Raw genomic sequence first — 14,145 nt, 5'->3', positions numbered from 1 at the left:
AGTTTAAATCGGTGGACGATTTCTCGTCGTGTTTTCCCAAAATTATCGAACTCATAAGCCCGGGATGATGGCCGGTCGTGCAATAGATGATGTTATAAATGATAGGCTATTTTAAGAAAAATCCAGGGAAATTATGTCAACTGTGGTTGCGGAAACAACTAAAATTTTAGACTTTGTTTTCCTTGATTTGCTTGCAATAAAAATACCGTTTTCCTACTTTTCACCTCTATTTGTACTCTCTTCTCTATCTAATAGTTCCTTTTTGTCTTTTCCACATATTCTCCGGGTAGCCGATATTTAAAAAGCATCTTTCGCGTTTTCCTTGAAACAGCTCTTCCCTGCTTGAAACTGTGATATTTTACAGTTTATAACTTAATTCGATATCGATCGCAAGATAAGAGTAATTATCCGATGGGCTGATTTATTGGCAAAAAGGGAAAAATGTCGGAAAACACAAATGAGATCGAAAACTTGTCTGCAATCGATGAGAGTCCCTCCCGAGGTGGTTGTGAAAGAGTGGACGGACGTAGCACGACCTGATAGGCGAGAAAAAAAAGGCGAACCATTTTGCATTCCGAATCGTGGACCGTGTCTTGCCTGTCGCCGGTTTTGTCGTGCTCGATCGTCTTTTGCTCCACTTTTCCAGCGGTGGATCCCCGATCAGCTGTCGTAGCATCGTTACCTTCACCGAAACCGGCCCATGGCCACCTTCAGCGGGGCGACCTTCAGCGCGAGCGACACCGCGAAACGGAGCACCAGAGCGCCGGGAGCGAACTTTCGGCAGATTTGTGCGCGCCCGAAAATAAGAGAAGGAAAACAAAAGTTAAGTATCGCCCGCGGGGCGTGAAGGTATGGGCGCAAACTCGGGAAGGGCGGCCGTTTGTGTGTGTGTGTGGGGGGGGGGGGTGATTTTCATAATTTGATCAGGGCGGCGCGAGGGACGCCCTTTCGGTTTCGCGCGGGGCTAAGCGCGGGTCAAGTCGATCGGGCTGGGGTTTTTGGGCGTTCGATCGTCGGTGGCAAAGACGAGGCGACCGATCAACATCTCGTTAGCTGGAGTGGGCTTTTATAATCGATTTGGTTTGCTACCCTCAAGGATTAAAGATCACTCCGGGTTGAAGTTGAAGGCGCAATCGCAGGCGGGGGGGCCAGTCTTGTGGCCCGCAACACCTTGGCAGACGTGAGCTGATTGTCTGAGGTAAAAGTTGGTAACACATTTTGAGAGGAGATAATAAAATTAAATCGTTAGACGTGTAATGCGGTTATAACATTTATTTTGCTGATAATTTTAACCTGTACAAATTTAAAAGCAACTCAAAAGATTATCGAGTAAAATAGAGTTATGTTTAATACAAACAGTTCTTTGCCATGAATACTTATAATCTATAAATAGACGTGGCAAAACGAATAGGAATGCTGCTTTTTGGAGAAATTGATGTAACAAATCTGTTGGCTCAATTAAACCTATTTTTTCCTGAGTGAAGGATCTAATACTGGAAGTTTTTAGCCCACCACGAGGGTACCGAATTTTAACAACTTCTTAGTATACTCCTCTATTGTCTATTTCCTACTGATCGGTTTATTTATTTCCTCAACCCTCAACAAATCTTGTTATTCATTTTTAAGTTACGTCGTTATACATCCTTTTTAGGGAAATGAATAAAACGACTAGATTAAATCGGAACGCTCTCAGATCAAATGTGTTTTTTCTTCTCTACTAAAAAAACCTTCGGTTATGCTTGTCCGACTCTTACCAGACATTTTCATAATTCAGAATCATCATCTGTTATCAAATGAGGAATTTATTGAGATACTCGTTACGCAAAGCTAACATTTTATAACAAAATTTCGTAAATAAATAGCTTTCTCAATAAAAAAATAATTTGATCAAAAACTAATGTTCTAACTTTGAAGGAAGTTTTTCAGTAAATAAGATGCACACAAGCACACTCATCGTGTAATAAATTATAGAAAAAAAGAACTGACAAAAATTTACCACCATTTTACTGCAGGTTTGTTCTTTCAAATACAAATCGAAGAAATCGGTGTAAAATTGTTACGGTCCAGGTGAAGAAATTACAAAGACAAAGTTAGATTTAAAGACTTTCAACATTTCTGAACAGGTTATCGAATTGAACAGTATCACAGTAATTTGAATATTCTTCTTTCAACATTCAACTTTTAGTAAAGAACAAATGACAATTTAAGTCTTGTTCGTAAAGAGCTGCTTAGCGTTTAATTTCTAAAAAGCAAGGCCTCCGATATTTTGAAACGTTGAAAATCTGTAGATATGGCATAGAACCATAACCGACGATCAAGAAGAATTAGTTCGATTGATCAGACCCTGTGTGTTTACCGCATCCCTGCCGAAGTCTGCCTGGAAGCAACAAATCGTACCCTTCCTCCACCCGTAAGCACCGACTTCCGGTCGGTCGATTTCCTCGGCGTCGCGTCTGAGGTCACCCGAGCGCCGGCCAAGTACGGCACGCCGACCGAATCAGCCTCCGGGCGTGCCGCAGAGTCAGTGCCAGGGTTGATCAGCCACTTCCGAGCCGATCGGTTTCGACGTAAAGTGCCTTCGGCTGCGAGCAACCATGACCTCGATCGTGTCTCCGCCAACGACGTCGATGACGATGACGACGATTCCGAAATCCCGCACCGATTCGAATTATGTCTTCAAACGCGCAATCCTACCCCGCGCCTCAGGGTGCTTTTCGGATGCTTCCACCCTTCGATGCTGGGTGTTTTTTTTTTTTTTGTTCATTCGGCAGCAAAACGATCCATTTTCATTATCGCCCGAATCGGATCTCTCCGTGGGTTCGCTCGGCGACGAAGCAAACGGTAGTTCCATCGGTTTGTTTCGTCCCGCGAATTACTCATAATTGAGCTGTTTGCTCAGTGCGGACAAAACGTTGACGAATTATGATTAGCGGTTTTCGGTGCGACCCCCAACCCCCCACACCAACACACGCATCGAGAAGGACACGCACCGCACGAAGCCGAGGAAAAATAAAATGCTACCGAAATATCTGCACGCATTCAACATAAAAATGCGAACCATGAATCAGATCAAGATTGGGATCGGAAACAGCGTGTTTTTCCTTGCTCTGTTTGCACTCCCCCCGATATTTCTTTTTTTTCATCGACAGGATGCTCGCGATCGTGATCTTGGCCGATTGTCGTGCTCTTAATTTTTATTTATTCTCCTTCTCCATTCGATAACTTACCTCTTTCGCAGACAGAGGGTCATTGCCAAGTCCATTCTGTGGAAGAGAAGGAAAGAATAGGAGACGGGTTGTTGAAAAGAATCGGTTGAAACTAGCGGAGAAGCATTAGGGAAAGATAGAAAAAAGCCAGTTTTGATATTTGTCACATAAATTAGCATTTGTTTGGACTTTAAAATCGATTGAGCAAATAATGAATCAACACGCACTTTTATCATCCCCGAAGTTTGTATCTTAAGTCCTGTTATCAATTTTCGATTTTAATGCTAACTTCCTTCAACAATGCTGCTAAGCTTGCATTAATCGATCACCGAAAAGCGTTCGGTTATCGATCCATCGCTATCGAATATTCGTGCTTCAGATCCTTAGCGTTGATAAATTTGAAAATCGACCCCAACCCACGGCCAATTCGTACGCGAATTTCACGCTCGCGCGCTTTGCGAAATTTATTCATCCGCCTTTGCGGGAGGGAAAAGGAGCGCTTCTCGCGAAATGTTTTATTTTTCCTTTCCGACGACCGCCGCTCGTTTCCATCCCGAAATCGATTGAAGCGATCTATCAACGATTATAATTGGCTCGGAAGAACGTGGGCACGCACGATCCGGCTCTCTCGATCTTGTCGGGTTTCGATTTTCCAATCGTATAAATTGTGCAACCGGCGTCTTTTCACGGTCGTCAGAATGCAAATTTATGGGCATAAATATTCAAACGTAAAATTCAATCAATTAATTTGGCCATCGCGGAGGAAAAGGCGAACGCGGGCGACAATGGGCGACAAACGTTGGCTGGGCGAGCCGGGCATAAAGATTATGTATTTCCGTTGGTGTAGTTTTTCAGATTTCAATATTGACCTATTTATGTGGCGCCTTTGGTTTTTTTTTTCAAGCCGAAAACCTTCGTTCAAGAAGCACACAGAAGAACGTACAATTAGGGAGTGAGGTACAAGATTGTAAAAGTAAAGTCAACAACTATTCCTCCGGAAAATAAGCAACGCTACACAACCTCCAGGTAATGATGATAGTTATTTGCGCGAAAAAAAGTTCGCATCGATTGTCAGATTCTTCTAACAATTCCGAGCCGGTTTCCCACGGCCTTGAACTAGGCAGCAGCTTTATTTTTGGCAGCCACGGTGAGCTCTGAACTCAGTAATGATCAACCACGGATCAGCCCGCCATCTCCGAACCTGCCAATTATTTTCGGAAGCTCGCACATTTCTGATACCCGAAAATAATTTGGGCCACTCCGGGGCCACCCGAAACAACCGCCCCGCCGCCGCCCGTTATAACAATCCCACGGATTTGGAAATGATTTGTATTTCCGCGACGACGACGAACCGTGCTGTGGGGGCCTTGGGGCGGTCGAGCGCGGTTTCGCAAACACGATTGTGATGAATCGTGCGCACCTATAATATCTTTATTACGGCAACTTGTTTGTTGAAACCGTGTCGAAGGGAGGGTAGTGGAAGAAGGAAAAAAGAAACACCCCTATCTAACCCTCCTGCATCCAGGGAAGCCTGTAATTTGCACACAACAGCCCAAGACACCGATCGAAACCGTAGATCGCGTATCAGCGATTGCGTTGAATTCGACGTTCAAGGATCGGCACACCGGGGGCGCTAGGTTTGACACATCCAGGAGCTTAATTTAATCCAGGGACACGAACCATCATCATCACCATGATCAGCTGGCTTCCAACCAGGAAGAATAATTCGAACGATTCTATTATTTTGCTGCTTTTTCGTTTTTAAATTATTATTCTCGCTTTCGTTTGCCGGAACCTGCGGAGACACGACATGCCGCCTTGAAGCGGCCACTCGATGGCCCACGGAAACACACACTTGACGGAATGATTGATGTCTCGCAGCTCCAACGCGCCCGTCTCGCGGTGCTCTAAACGACACAAAAAACATGTGCGCGACCGCAAGCGACGAACCCCGCGACGGAACGGTAATCTCTCGGAGGAGGTGCTGCGCGGCTCCAAGCAAAGCAATCTCGGTGCAGAGAGTGACCAAGAAAATGGAGCAAGGACACACTGGAACCCACTAGAACACTTTGGTTCCTACTCGCTAGAATGAATGGGGTGACATTGTTCTGCCGATGCAGACAATGCACTACACCAGAGGTAGAGTTGTGGAAAGGGGTGGGGAGAGAGAGAGAGGGACACGACACGGGTGGCGGCCTGGCTGGAGAATTTTATGTTCCGCTCACGATCACGTCGTGTTTGATTTCGTAACGATTTGTCATTAAAATTGACGTTTCTCATTATGTCCCGCTTATGTCCATTAAGGGTTTTGCACGGTAGGCGAAAGGCAAGCGAGGGATGGACGTTAAGGCACACAGTTTGGAGTCTGCATCGTGGTGCCTTTTTTGTTTTTATTTATTCATCCACACACTCCTACTTCATGCCGTATGGACCGATTCGTACCAAAAATCGTTCACTTTACAAAACCCCGGACAGGTTCTCCACGTCGGTTCGGTTCTTTATTCGGTGGAATTTCCCGAAATCCTGTGGCATAGGTCATGGGTGCTTATCACGCCGCCAGTATCTGCCGACAAATGAGTCGGGTCGTTCTGGTGAATTATTTATTTCGGCATTCGAGCAAACCCGCATAATTAAAGACAGTGCGAGCCGTGACCACCTTATCCGTGACACTTTGAACTGCTCGAACTACAACCCAAGGGACTATTTCGGAATGGGTTAGTGCTGGTGTTTTTTCTCATTTTTATGATCCTGTTAAATGATGTACGGGCCAGATTGTTGAATTGATTAATTGCTGCTCGCACCGAATGCACTTTAATGCAGCCGGTTTTGCAACGGCTCACTTTCCGCACGCGTACCGTTGCAAGCTAACCGAAAACACCGAAGCGATGTACGTTTTATCGCGTCGTTTAACGTTCCCTTACACAGGGCAGATTTGATTAGTTGCAAATTAATTCGACTACACGAGCGCGCGTAAGCAGCAGGTTTAATGCGGATTATCCACCGGCGCTATCGCAAATCCCGAAATTGCACCATCCATCCAACAACTCCACCTTTTTGGTTGGTTATTGCTTCGTGTGCTGGCGAAACGAAACCCCGAAAGAAGTGCACGCTCTCCTTCTCCAACAAACAGCAAGCAAATGCTCCAAAAATCCGAACCCAACTCGCCGGAGTATCCTTTTGCGAGCATTTATCATGTTTCGCGCATTAAAAGCGCATTAATCAACCGCTTAACAATGTGTTTTCAACCTTAATTACCTAATTAAAGCCGTAGCGGCCGGGCGTTTGGCGAAAGGGGATGTAGTCAAAAACAAAATGTGTGTAACTCGGCCGACTCTATTAGAAACTTGGGTGGGGCTTTTCCTTCACTCGAAACACTTTCTGGAGACTGCCCGGAGGTTTGTTTTAGCGCTGCCGCTACCGGTTCTGGTTTGCCGACAAAAGTTTAGAAGGTGGTTGTTCAAAATTGGATCAGAAAGTGAATGTAACCAGAAACATGATAATGGCTGAAAGTAATTCAAGAAGATAAAACAATTTTGAAATATTTGAAACCAACTTTTCCATATTATCTAAGACTTGGAAACTAAGCATCTGTTTTATTAGATCTGTTCAATCTAACGTTAATTTTGACATCTATATTTTCACTCTCTTTTGTTTATGAAACGAAAAACGTAAAACCAGCAGCGAATACTGCTTTTGTTACATCAGCAAAATGTAAATGGCACGTGTAATGAATGTTTTCGTATCACTTGTTCGTAGGTTGACTCACGAACTCATTAAGAGAGATCACGCATAACCTTGCCCGTGGGAACTCGGTATGGTTTTGGATACCGGAAGAGAAAACCCCAAATCTGGATAAAGAAACAACATTCGTAGAAAGAGAGGACTAACATCCCGCTGATGGTGTGCGGAAATTGAAAAGTGAAAAATCGATCCTCACCGACCCACAGACACTTTCGCGTGGCTAGCAACAATGACAGTCGCATCGCGCGGTCGGTGGTCTAACGACGTAATTACAATGTTCAACTGTCCACCACCGACCGGCTCGACCAGGTCGGTAATGATTAAAAATAAATTAAGTAGCACGGGAGTTGGGTGCGAAGTTGGGAGTGCGCCGGCCCAGCAGATCTTTATCCCGCGCGAAAGGTGTCGCGCCGCTGTAATCCCCATGTCACACGATGATTACATCCGGCGAGCGGCCACGGAGCCCGCGAGCCGGAAATGAAAGGTCGTGGTGTCGAAAGGTGCGAAACAAATCGATTGATACAGCGGTGACGTTGCGCCATTGTCGCTTTGCGCCGGGAAGCGAAGGCGAAAGAAGCAACCGTTATTTTGAGATACGAATCTCCACCGCCAAGATATGATTGATTATTGTTTTTAAACCAACGCTCGGTGCGGTCGGCGGTAGCAGATGAAGCATAATTGTAGGTGCTCGCTTGCAAATGGATGGGTTAATGATTTTAATTTCGTTTCGGCAGGTTGACGTGCTGGTAAATATGATGTAGCATTTATGTAGCGCTGGCTGAAGGATTGGTAAATAAATGTTTTGGCTGAGAAAGTCAACAATTCGTCACAAAGGAGGTTTTGTATTTTCGGAATGTGTTACAATCTTGGTGGATACATTTATTTTAAGTATGCTGGGGGACTGTTTATGGCTGTAGCATAGTTCCAAAATAACTACTTGTGGTGAACTAAAAACGCCAAACCAAATATTTCAATGGTTAATTTATTGCTTCTGGTACCCGAATAAAATAGGCAAATAACAGATGAAAGCATCCATCAAAATTTCTAAAGAACCATATAAACAGTTTTTTTTTCTAATTTTCAAGTTTTAAAGTATCAAATGGCTAATGACATTAACAGAACTACCTATTAATAGAACTACCGGAACAATCATTTTGACTGGTCAGGTTCTCAGGTTCTTTTTCAATCATATTTATTTCTTAAGGTTTAACAATTCTACCAAATGTTAATACATGACTTTCAGTCATCCAATGGAATCTTTAGTTTTATGCATTTAAACATAAAAATGTATTTTTAATATTGAACATAAATTGTGGTAAAGTTTCAAGGGCGCAAATCGCGGTAGTTCTAGTGTTAATTTGCTTAGAAGTGAATCGTATTCTTTATAAAAATACCGCATATTTTTTTAAAGTATTAAATTTGAAGTTATTTTTTCTTAAGCTTTATTTTTTTAGTTTTTTTTTTACTTCAAGCGACCTAAAACAAAGTTTTGAAAGTTGTTGCAGAAATGAGTGACAAGAATGAACTACTTTAAATTATCATTAAACTTGACAAATTGGAATTCCTTTCTTATACGTTCGTAAATTAACATTTCAAAATTTAGTCAATGGTTAAGGAAATTTTAAGGCTTCATCCATAAACTATGTTCCGCATCACATGCAAATAACTCAACCCACTATTATTGCGCTTGAGGTTATCTAACGCGCTACAAAAACATGCTTTAAAAGTGAAAATTATTCGCAAAAGACAAGCAAGTAGAAAAACACAACGAAAAACGTACGCCGCCACGAATATACGGCCGGTCACATTTTCAACATTGTTTTGGGGTGGTTTTTGCCAAGCGGCAAGCCGGTATCGCTAACGAACATGTCGATCATTCGTCGCAAGACATTAGTTAATTGCTCGCACACAACCTGCGCATTACGATTGCGCGCGTTCGGCTGCCATAAAGAAGAACGGTTGTTTTATTCCCGGTTGGTTATCCGTTTCTTTCACGCGATTTTTTTCTCTCTCTCTCCCTTCTTCGTCCTTTTAAACCGTTGCTGAAAGCGCTTGAAATACTTGTTCTCGTGGGCATGCAGCAAAAAGAGGGAGAGGGAGGGGTTGGGCAAGCGTGGTCTACCCAAGTGCGGCACCGGCTTGTGCCCATTACCATACGCGAGCGATGACCACTTTTTCCCAACGGCAGCATCCCCCCCCTTGTGTTGCGCGTTTAAGGGATCGTGGTAAGGCCCGGTCCAAGGGGGGAGGAAGAGGCAGGGCGCAACGCAAACCTCACCGCCGATGGCTAAGCAATTTGCAAATCACAAACATATTAGTCCCGGAGCCCCAAATCCAGTCATGATCGATGCATGCGACGAGCGCTCGGATGTAATGATATTCACGGCATTTTTCGCAATTGGAGGAATAAAAACACTAGCGCTCGGAATAACCAATTTGGTATCCTGACCATTTTAGTGCGCTGCCTCTCCCTGGGCTTCGAGACACCACTGTCTGTTTTGGTGGCGACGAGAAGAAACGCATAATCTCCCCTGTGGTATCAGATGCGTTCCCTTTACCCACACGAAGCGAGCTCATCCCGCCGTTTGCTATGCGTATGTAAAATCCCGGAAATCTCTAGAGAATCCGCGGCACTGTTCTAGGCCGAAGGGAAAGGCATCTCCGATTCTGAGGGAACGAATCTGTGCAATTTATTCGCTCAAATCAGCGCGTCCCGCTTCATGCAAAGCAGCATTTCTAGCGCGTAATGCAAACGGCAACACTAGACTTCAACGCACTGGCAAGCGACGAACGTGCGTGTTTGCGTACAAGCCTCGACCATCCTCTCACCTTGCGATCGATTTTTGTCTAGCGTGAGACAGCAACGAGCTATCGCGTTTTGCATACGTTCCGCAAAGCGGACGATAGCCATCGATCGATCGAACGCTGCACGGCCACGGGTACGCTGCGCAAGAACGAGTCAGAGTATCAGCGTCCCATCGTTGTGTTACCCCCTTTACGCGCATTTTATTTCGGCCGTGGAAGCCTGAAAAATCGATAAATATTTGCGTGAAAATCCACGCGGGGAGGAAGGGTATGCGCGTGTGTTCGCACCGGGAGGACATATATTTTCTCCACAGGGACATAAATTATACCGGTAATATGTTTTATGGCCCGGGGGTTGTTTTTTGTTCCCGGGATGGGATCGTTTTTATTCGCTGGCAGTACAGAAAAGCTGTTTGATTGAATGGACGGATCAACGGTACTTGGCTAAGGGTGTCCGATCTTTTTTGATCGACGAGAACAAAGTCACAAAGAAGAAGTTTTATCGTGTCCTTTTGGAGACTATGCAAAGCGATTGCAATTATTATAGAATGAATATGATTAATAAAAATCTCATAAATACAAATTTATGTATGTAACAATAGCAACTGCAACGTTGCAGACACGAAGATTAATTTTTGGTTTGAATCAACTGTTCTTACATTGATTTCTACAATGAAACACTAAGCACATTTATGTAACATTTGATCATTCCGTCAGAATATATCTCCTCGATGTTTTCTTGAAACCAACTAACAATATTTCCTGGACTGGGAAAATCCTGAACTAGGAGTCTAATTCCTTACTTTTTCGGTAAGATAACCCTCCTCATAATCATAAAGTCAAAATTGTTTGTTTAAGTGCTAATGGTTTCACGTTTCGGTAAATCAAGCGAAGTGGAGGTTAATTTCGGCATGAAAATCCAATGCTAACAGGTTCCGTGCGGTAGCGAATCGTTTACTACAGAAAATAATTTGTTTGAAAAAGGAGAAGCGGTATCGAAAAGACACATCTTTTAAGTACTTTTAAAAACACTCTGACCGCCAGTAAAGCGGCCTCACGGTCCTTTACCGAAACTTTTGGTCACGTGATCCACGTGATCGTTTTTACATGAAAAGTCGTTGAAATTTGTCTATTTTTTAATGCAAACGTTATCTTTATTAAAAATATATTATAATCTCAAATAAAATAAAAAATTCCATTGCAATGATTCTAACTACCCAATTAATTTGGTCATATTTTAAAAATTATCCAATAATGTTTGCAAATGAGGTTTTCCTTTCTTCTCAAAGATGCAAAGATGGTGTGATTTGTTGGTTCGCAAAGTATTTCCCATTTTTGCCCTTGTTTATCATTACTAATAAAATCATCAGCATATCAATAACACTCGGCTCCCGCAGTGCGGCCGCCCATTCGTCCCCGCATTCCAGCGCTGCGGTCAACGAGTCGCGCATAAGGTGACCCCTTCGCTCCGGCGGTGTCCATTTTTGCATCTCTGCAAACACTCCCGACCCCTCGGGAGGGGACCACCGGCGAAAAGTGACCATATCGGGAAAGGTGTTCATGTTAGCACCACATTTATCAAGGCCCGAGGGCAGCACCGTCGTCATTGCCATCATCATCATCATCACCGCCGTCGTCGCCCCGTACGCCACGATGTTCGGCCGCGAGAGTCGGCGGAGCGTATGGAAATAAGTCAACAACAAATTGACTCTAAAAGTCCGCGTCTGGAAATGGTTTTACGAATCCATCCAACCCATCGCCGGCCCATCCCTCCCGCCTTGTCTCCGATTGGAGTGAATTAAAAGCGCGGTTAACCGTTAACTCGTCCGACGCGACGAGTGCGAGTCGGGCAGAATTCCACCCGAGTACCCCATTTGTGGCGACGGAACGCGCAAACGTGGGATTGGGGTGGACGGGAGCGTGCCCACCGGTATTTCGCCATTCTAGAAAAGCATCCAAATAGTAAACGAATCACTCGCGCAGGGAGAAAATTCCCAGCGACCCACCGCGGAGGAAAAGGAATTCGAGTGAACTCCGAAACGAATCTTCAAGTCCCGGTCGGTCGGTGACGGGAGTAATTTGAATATTGGTTAATTCAAATTTTGCCCCCCATCCTTGCTACAGTTTTTTCGCGGATAACGAGCGCGCGCACACACGGACCGGTACTCTCGGTGAGAGACTTTTATTGATTTGAAATGCAGAAACTGGCTGCCTCCGCTTAGGGCACATTTTCCCGGCCAACTTTCCGCCAACTGCATCGAGCCACGAGGAAATGGGCACAGAGCCGCGCGAACCGTTCTGGCTGCGGGGCTACAAGCGAGTGTGGTACTTTCAATTCATTAGGGCCACGTTAGGCTGCCGTCAATCGCCCGGTGACAATAATAAAATAAATACCGATCGAATCCGGAATCCGCCGCCGGAGAGAAGTGAATAAAACAAAACACAAACAGTCCCGGGACGCGGGCCTTGCGCTGGCGGTGGAGAAAAGCAAATAAAAACCAACCAACCGCTCCGGGGTTGATCTCTTCTCCGGACGCGTACGGTATGCACTAAGAGGGGCCTTACTTGACCATCTTGGTCGGATCGTTTTTCTTTTTTCTCTTTTTTTGGACCACTTCACTTCTCCACTCGAGTCGCATCTTCGAGGTGCCCAACGGTGGCCACCGGCGAAGCGAACAACATGGCACACACCGTGATTGCAAATAATAGTGCTTGTCCTCAGTTCAGTTGCAACTTTGCTTTTATTAGCCTCCCCGTACACCAGACGGGGTGGGGGGAAACCACCAGCCAAAGCAAGGGACCACCGACGCGCGCCACGCTGGAGGACAGTAAATCACATCCCTCTTGAGTTGACCGAGCCAACTCCGGCCCTGGTGGCTACTTTTCGCGGACACCGGCAACAAAAATAACAAAAGGCAGGCGGTGTAAGTACCAGCAAAATCCAATACCGATTAGCGTATCCCGCAGCAGAAGCGTCGGAGCTCGTGCGGCCGTGTGGTGTTTCAGTTAGGATCGCCCCAGGCGCGACAGAGGCTGAGATTGTCGTCCGGAGGTGATGAAGCAGACCTACATGGAGTTTTACAGGCACGAACAACAGGAATTACTACAGGAAAAAAGGCCAAAGGGATAATGTTTGCTTCACAGGCAAGTTCGTTGCTTGATTTTAGTTGTCTTTTGTTATACATGCATTTTGTCAATTAATTTATCAATATTTATTCAACTTCGCCGTGTAGTCAAGTTCGTTGCTTGTTTTCTAGTTGAAATCTTGCTTTCTAGTTGAAGTCTTTTGTAAAAATGGCTTTTGTCAAATAATTGATCGATATTTATTCAATTTTGCCGTATCGACAAGTTCGTTGCTTGCTTTCTTGTTGAAGTCTGTTGCTATAAATGCCTTAAGTCAAATAATTTATCAATATTTATTTGACTATGCCGTATAGACAAGTTCGTTAATTGCTTTCTAGTTGAAGTATTTTGTTACAAATGTCTTTTGTAAAATAATTTAACAATATTAACTTTACTTTGCCTTTCAGACAAGTTCGTTGCTTACTTTCTAGTTGAAGTCTTGTATTTAAAGTGCATTTTGTCAAATAATTGATCAATATTTATTCAGTTTTGCCGGATAAACAAGTTCGTTGCTTGCTATCTTGTTATCAATATGTAATTAATTTTGCTGTTTAGACAAGTTCGTTGCTTGATTTCTAGTTGAAGTATTTTGTAAAAATGCCTTTTGTCAAATAGTTGATCAATATTTATTAAATTTTGGCGTATAGACAAGTTCGTTGCTTGCTTTCTAGTTGATGTCTTTCGTTATAAATGCATTTTGTCAAATAATTGATCAGTATTTATTCCAATAATAGCGTCCAAAAATCTGTTAATTTGTTTAGTTTGATGGGATAAACCAAAGCAATCCTTAATTTGTTGGTTTTTTGGATCCCGCTTTTATCGTGTAGCATTTTTCGTCTGAGTGGGGGTTTTATTTCCCGCGGTCCGAGCAAAATGAGACCGTTCTTTCGCGCCAAAAACCCGCGTTAATGGCGGACACCATTACGAGAATATTTAAGCAAACTCAGCCGCCTCGCTTATGTCGTAGTCCTTTCCGCAGGACGCACAGTTTTTGTTCAATTGTTAATGTGATTTTAATAGTCCTCCTCTCCTTACCGCCGTTCTTTTCCCCTTTCTTGGACGTAAAAACCAACCAACCGCTTGTATGCAGCCCAGGCTGTTGCAAAGGAACAACATTAAACCAAAGCAAAACACGCACAAAAAATGATAAAATTATCCGCAACGACCGAGATACATCATATTTCGCCCGTTTTACGACGCGCCGTCCGCGAATTAATGCGATATGATAAAATCGGCCCCGCGCTTCCTGGTTTGCCGCGGCTGGGAGAGA

The 14,145-nt window shown here is 44.2% G+C and overlaps 1 protein-coding gene across 1 annotated transcript in view; it reads right to left on the bottom strand.

Moving 5' to 3' along the window:
* The window catches only part of LOC131285458 (Krueppel-like factor luna), a 102,530-nt gene extending 91,288 nt beyond the window's left edge, over positions 1–11,242 (bottom strand). Inside the window, exons 1-2 of the mRNA XM_058314314.1 lie at positions 11,108–11,242; positions 3,228–3,263 (exon numbers count right to left, since the gene is read on the bottom strand). Coding sequence (XP_058170297.1) covers positions 3,228–3,263; positions 11,108–11,242 — 171 coding nt within the window. The remainder of the gene's footprint in view (positions 1–3,227; positions 3,264–11,107) is intronic.
* Between the last annotated feature and the right edge of the window lie 2,903 nt (positions 11,243–14,145).

Source organism: Anopheles ziemanni, chromosome 3 (assembly GCF_943734765.1).
Source record: "Anopheles ziemanni chromosome 3, idAnoZiCoDA_A2_x.2, whole genome shotgun sequence".
Taxonomy (NCBI): Eukaryota; Metazoa; Arthropoda; class Insecta; order Diptera; family Culicidae; genus Anopheles; species Anopheles ziemanni.
This window is presented reverse-complemented; position numbering and strand designations above follow the sequence as displayed.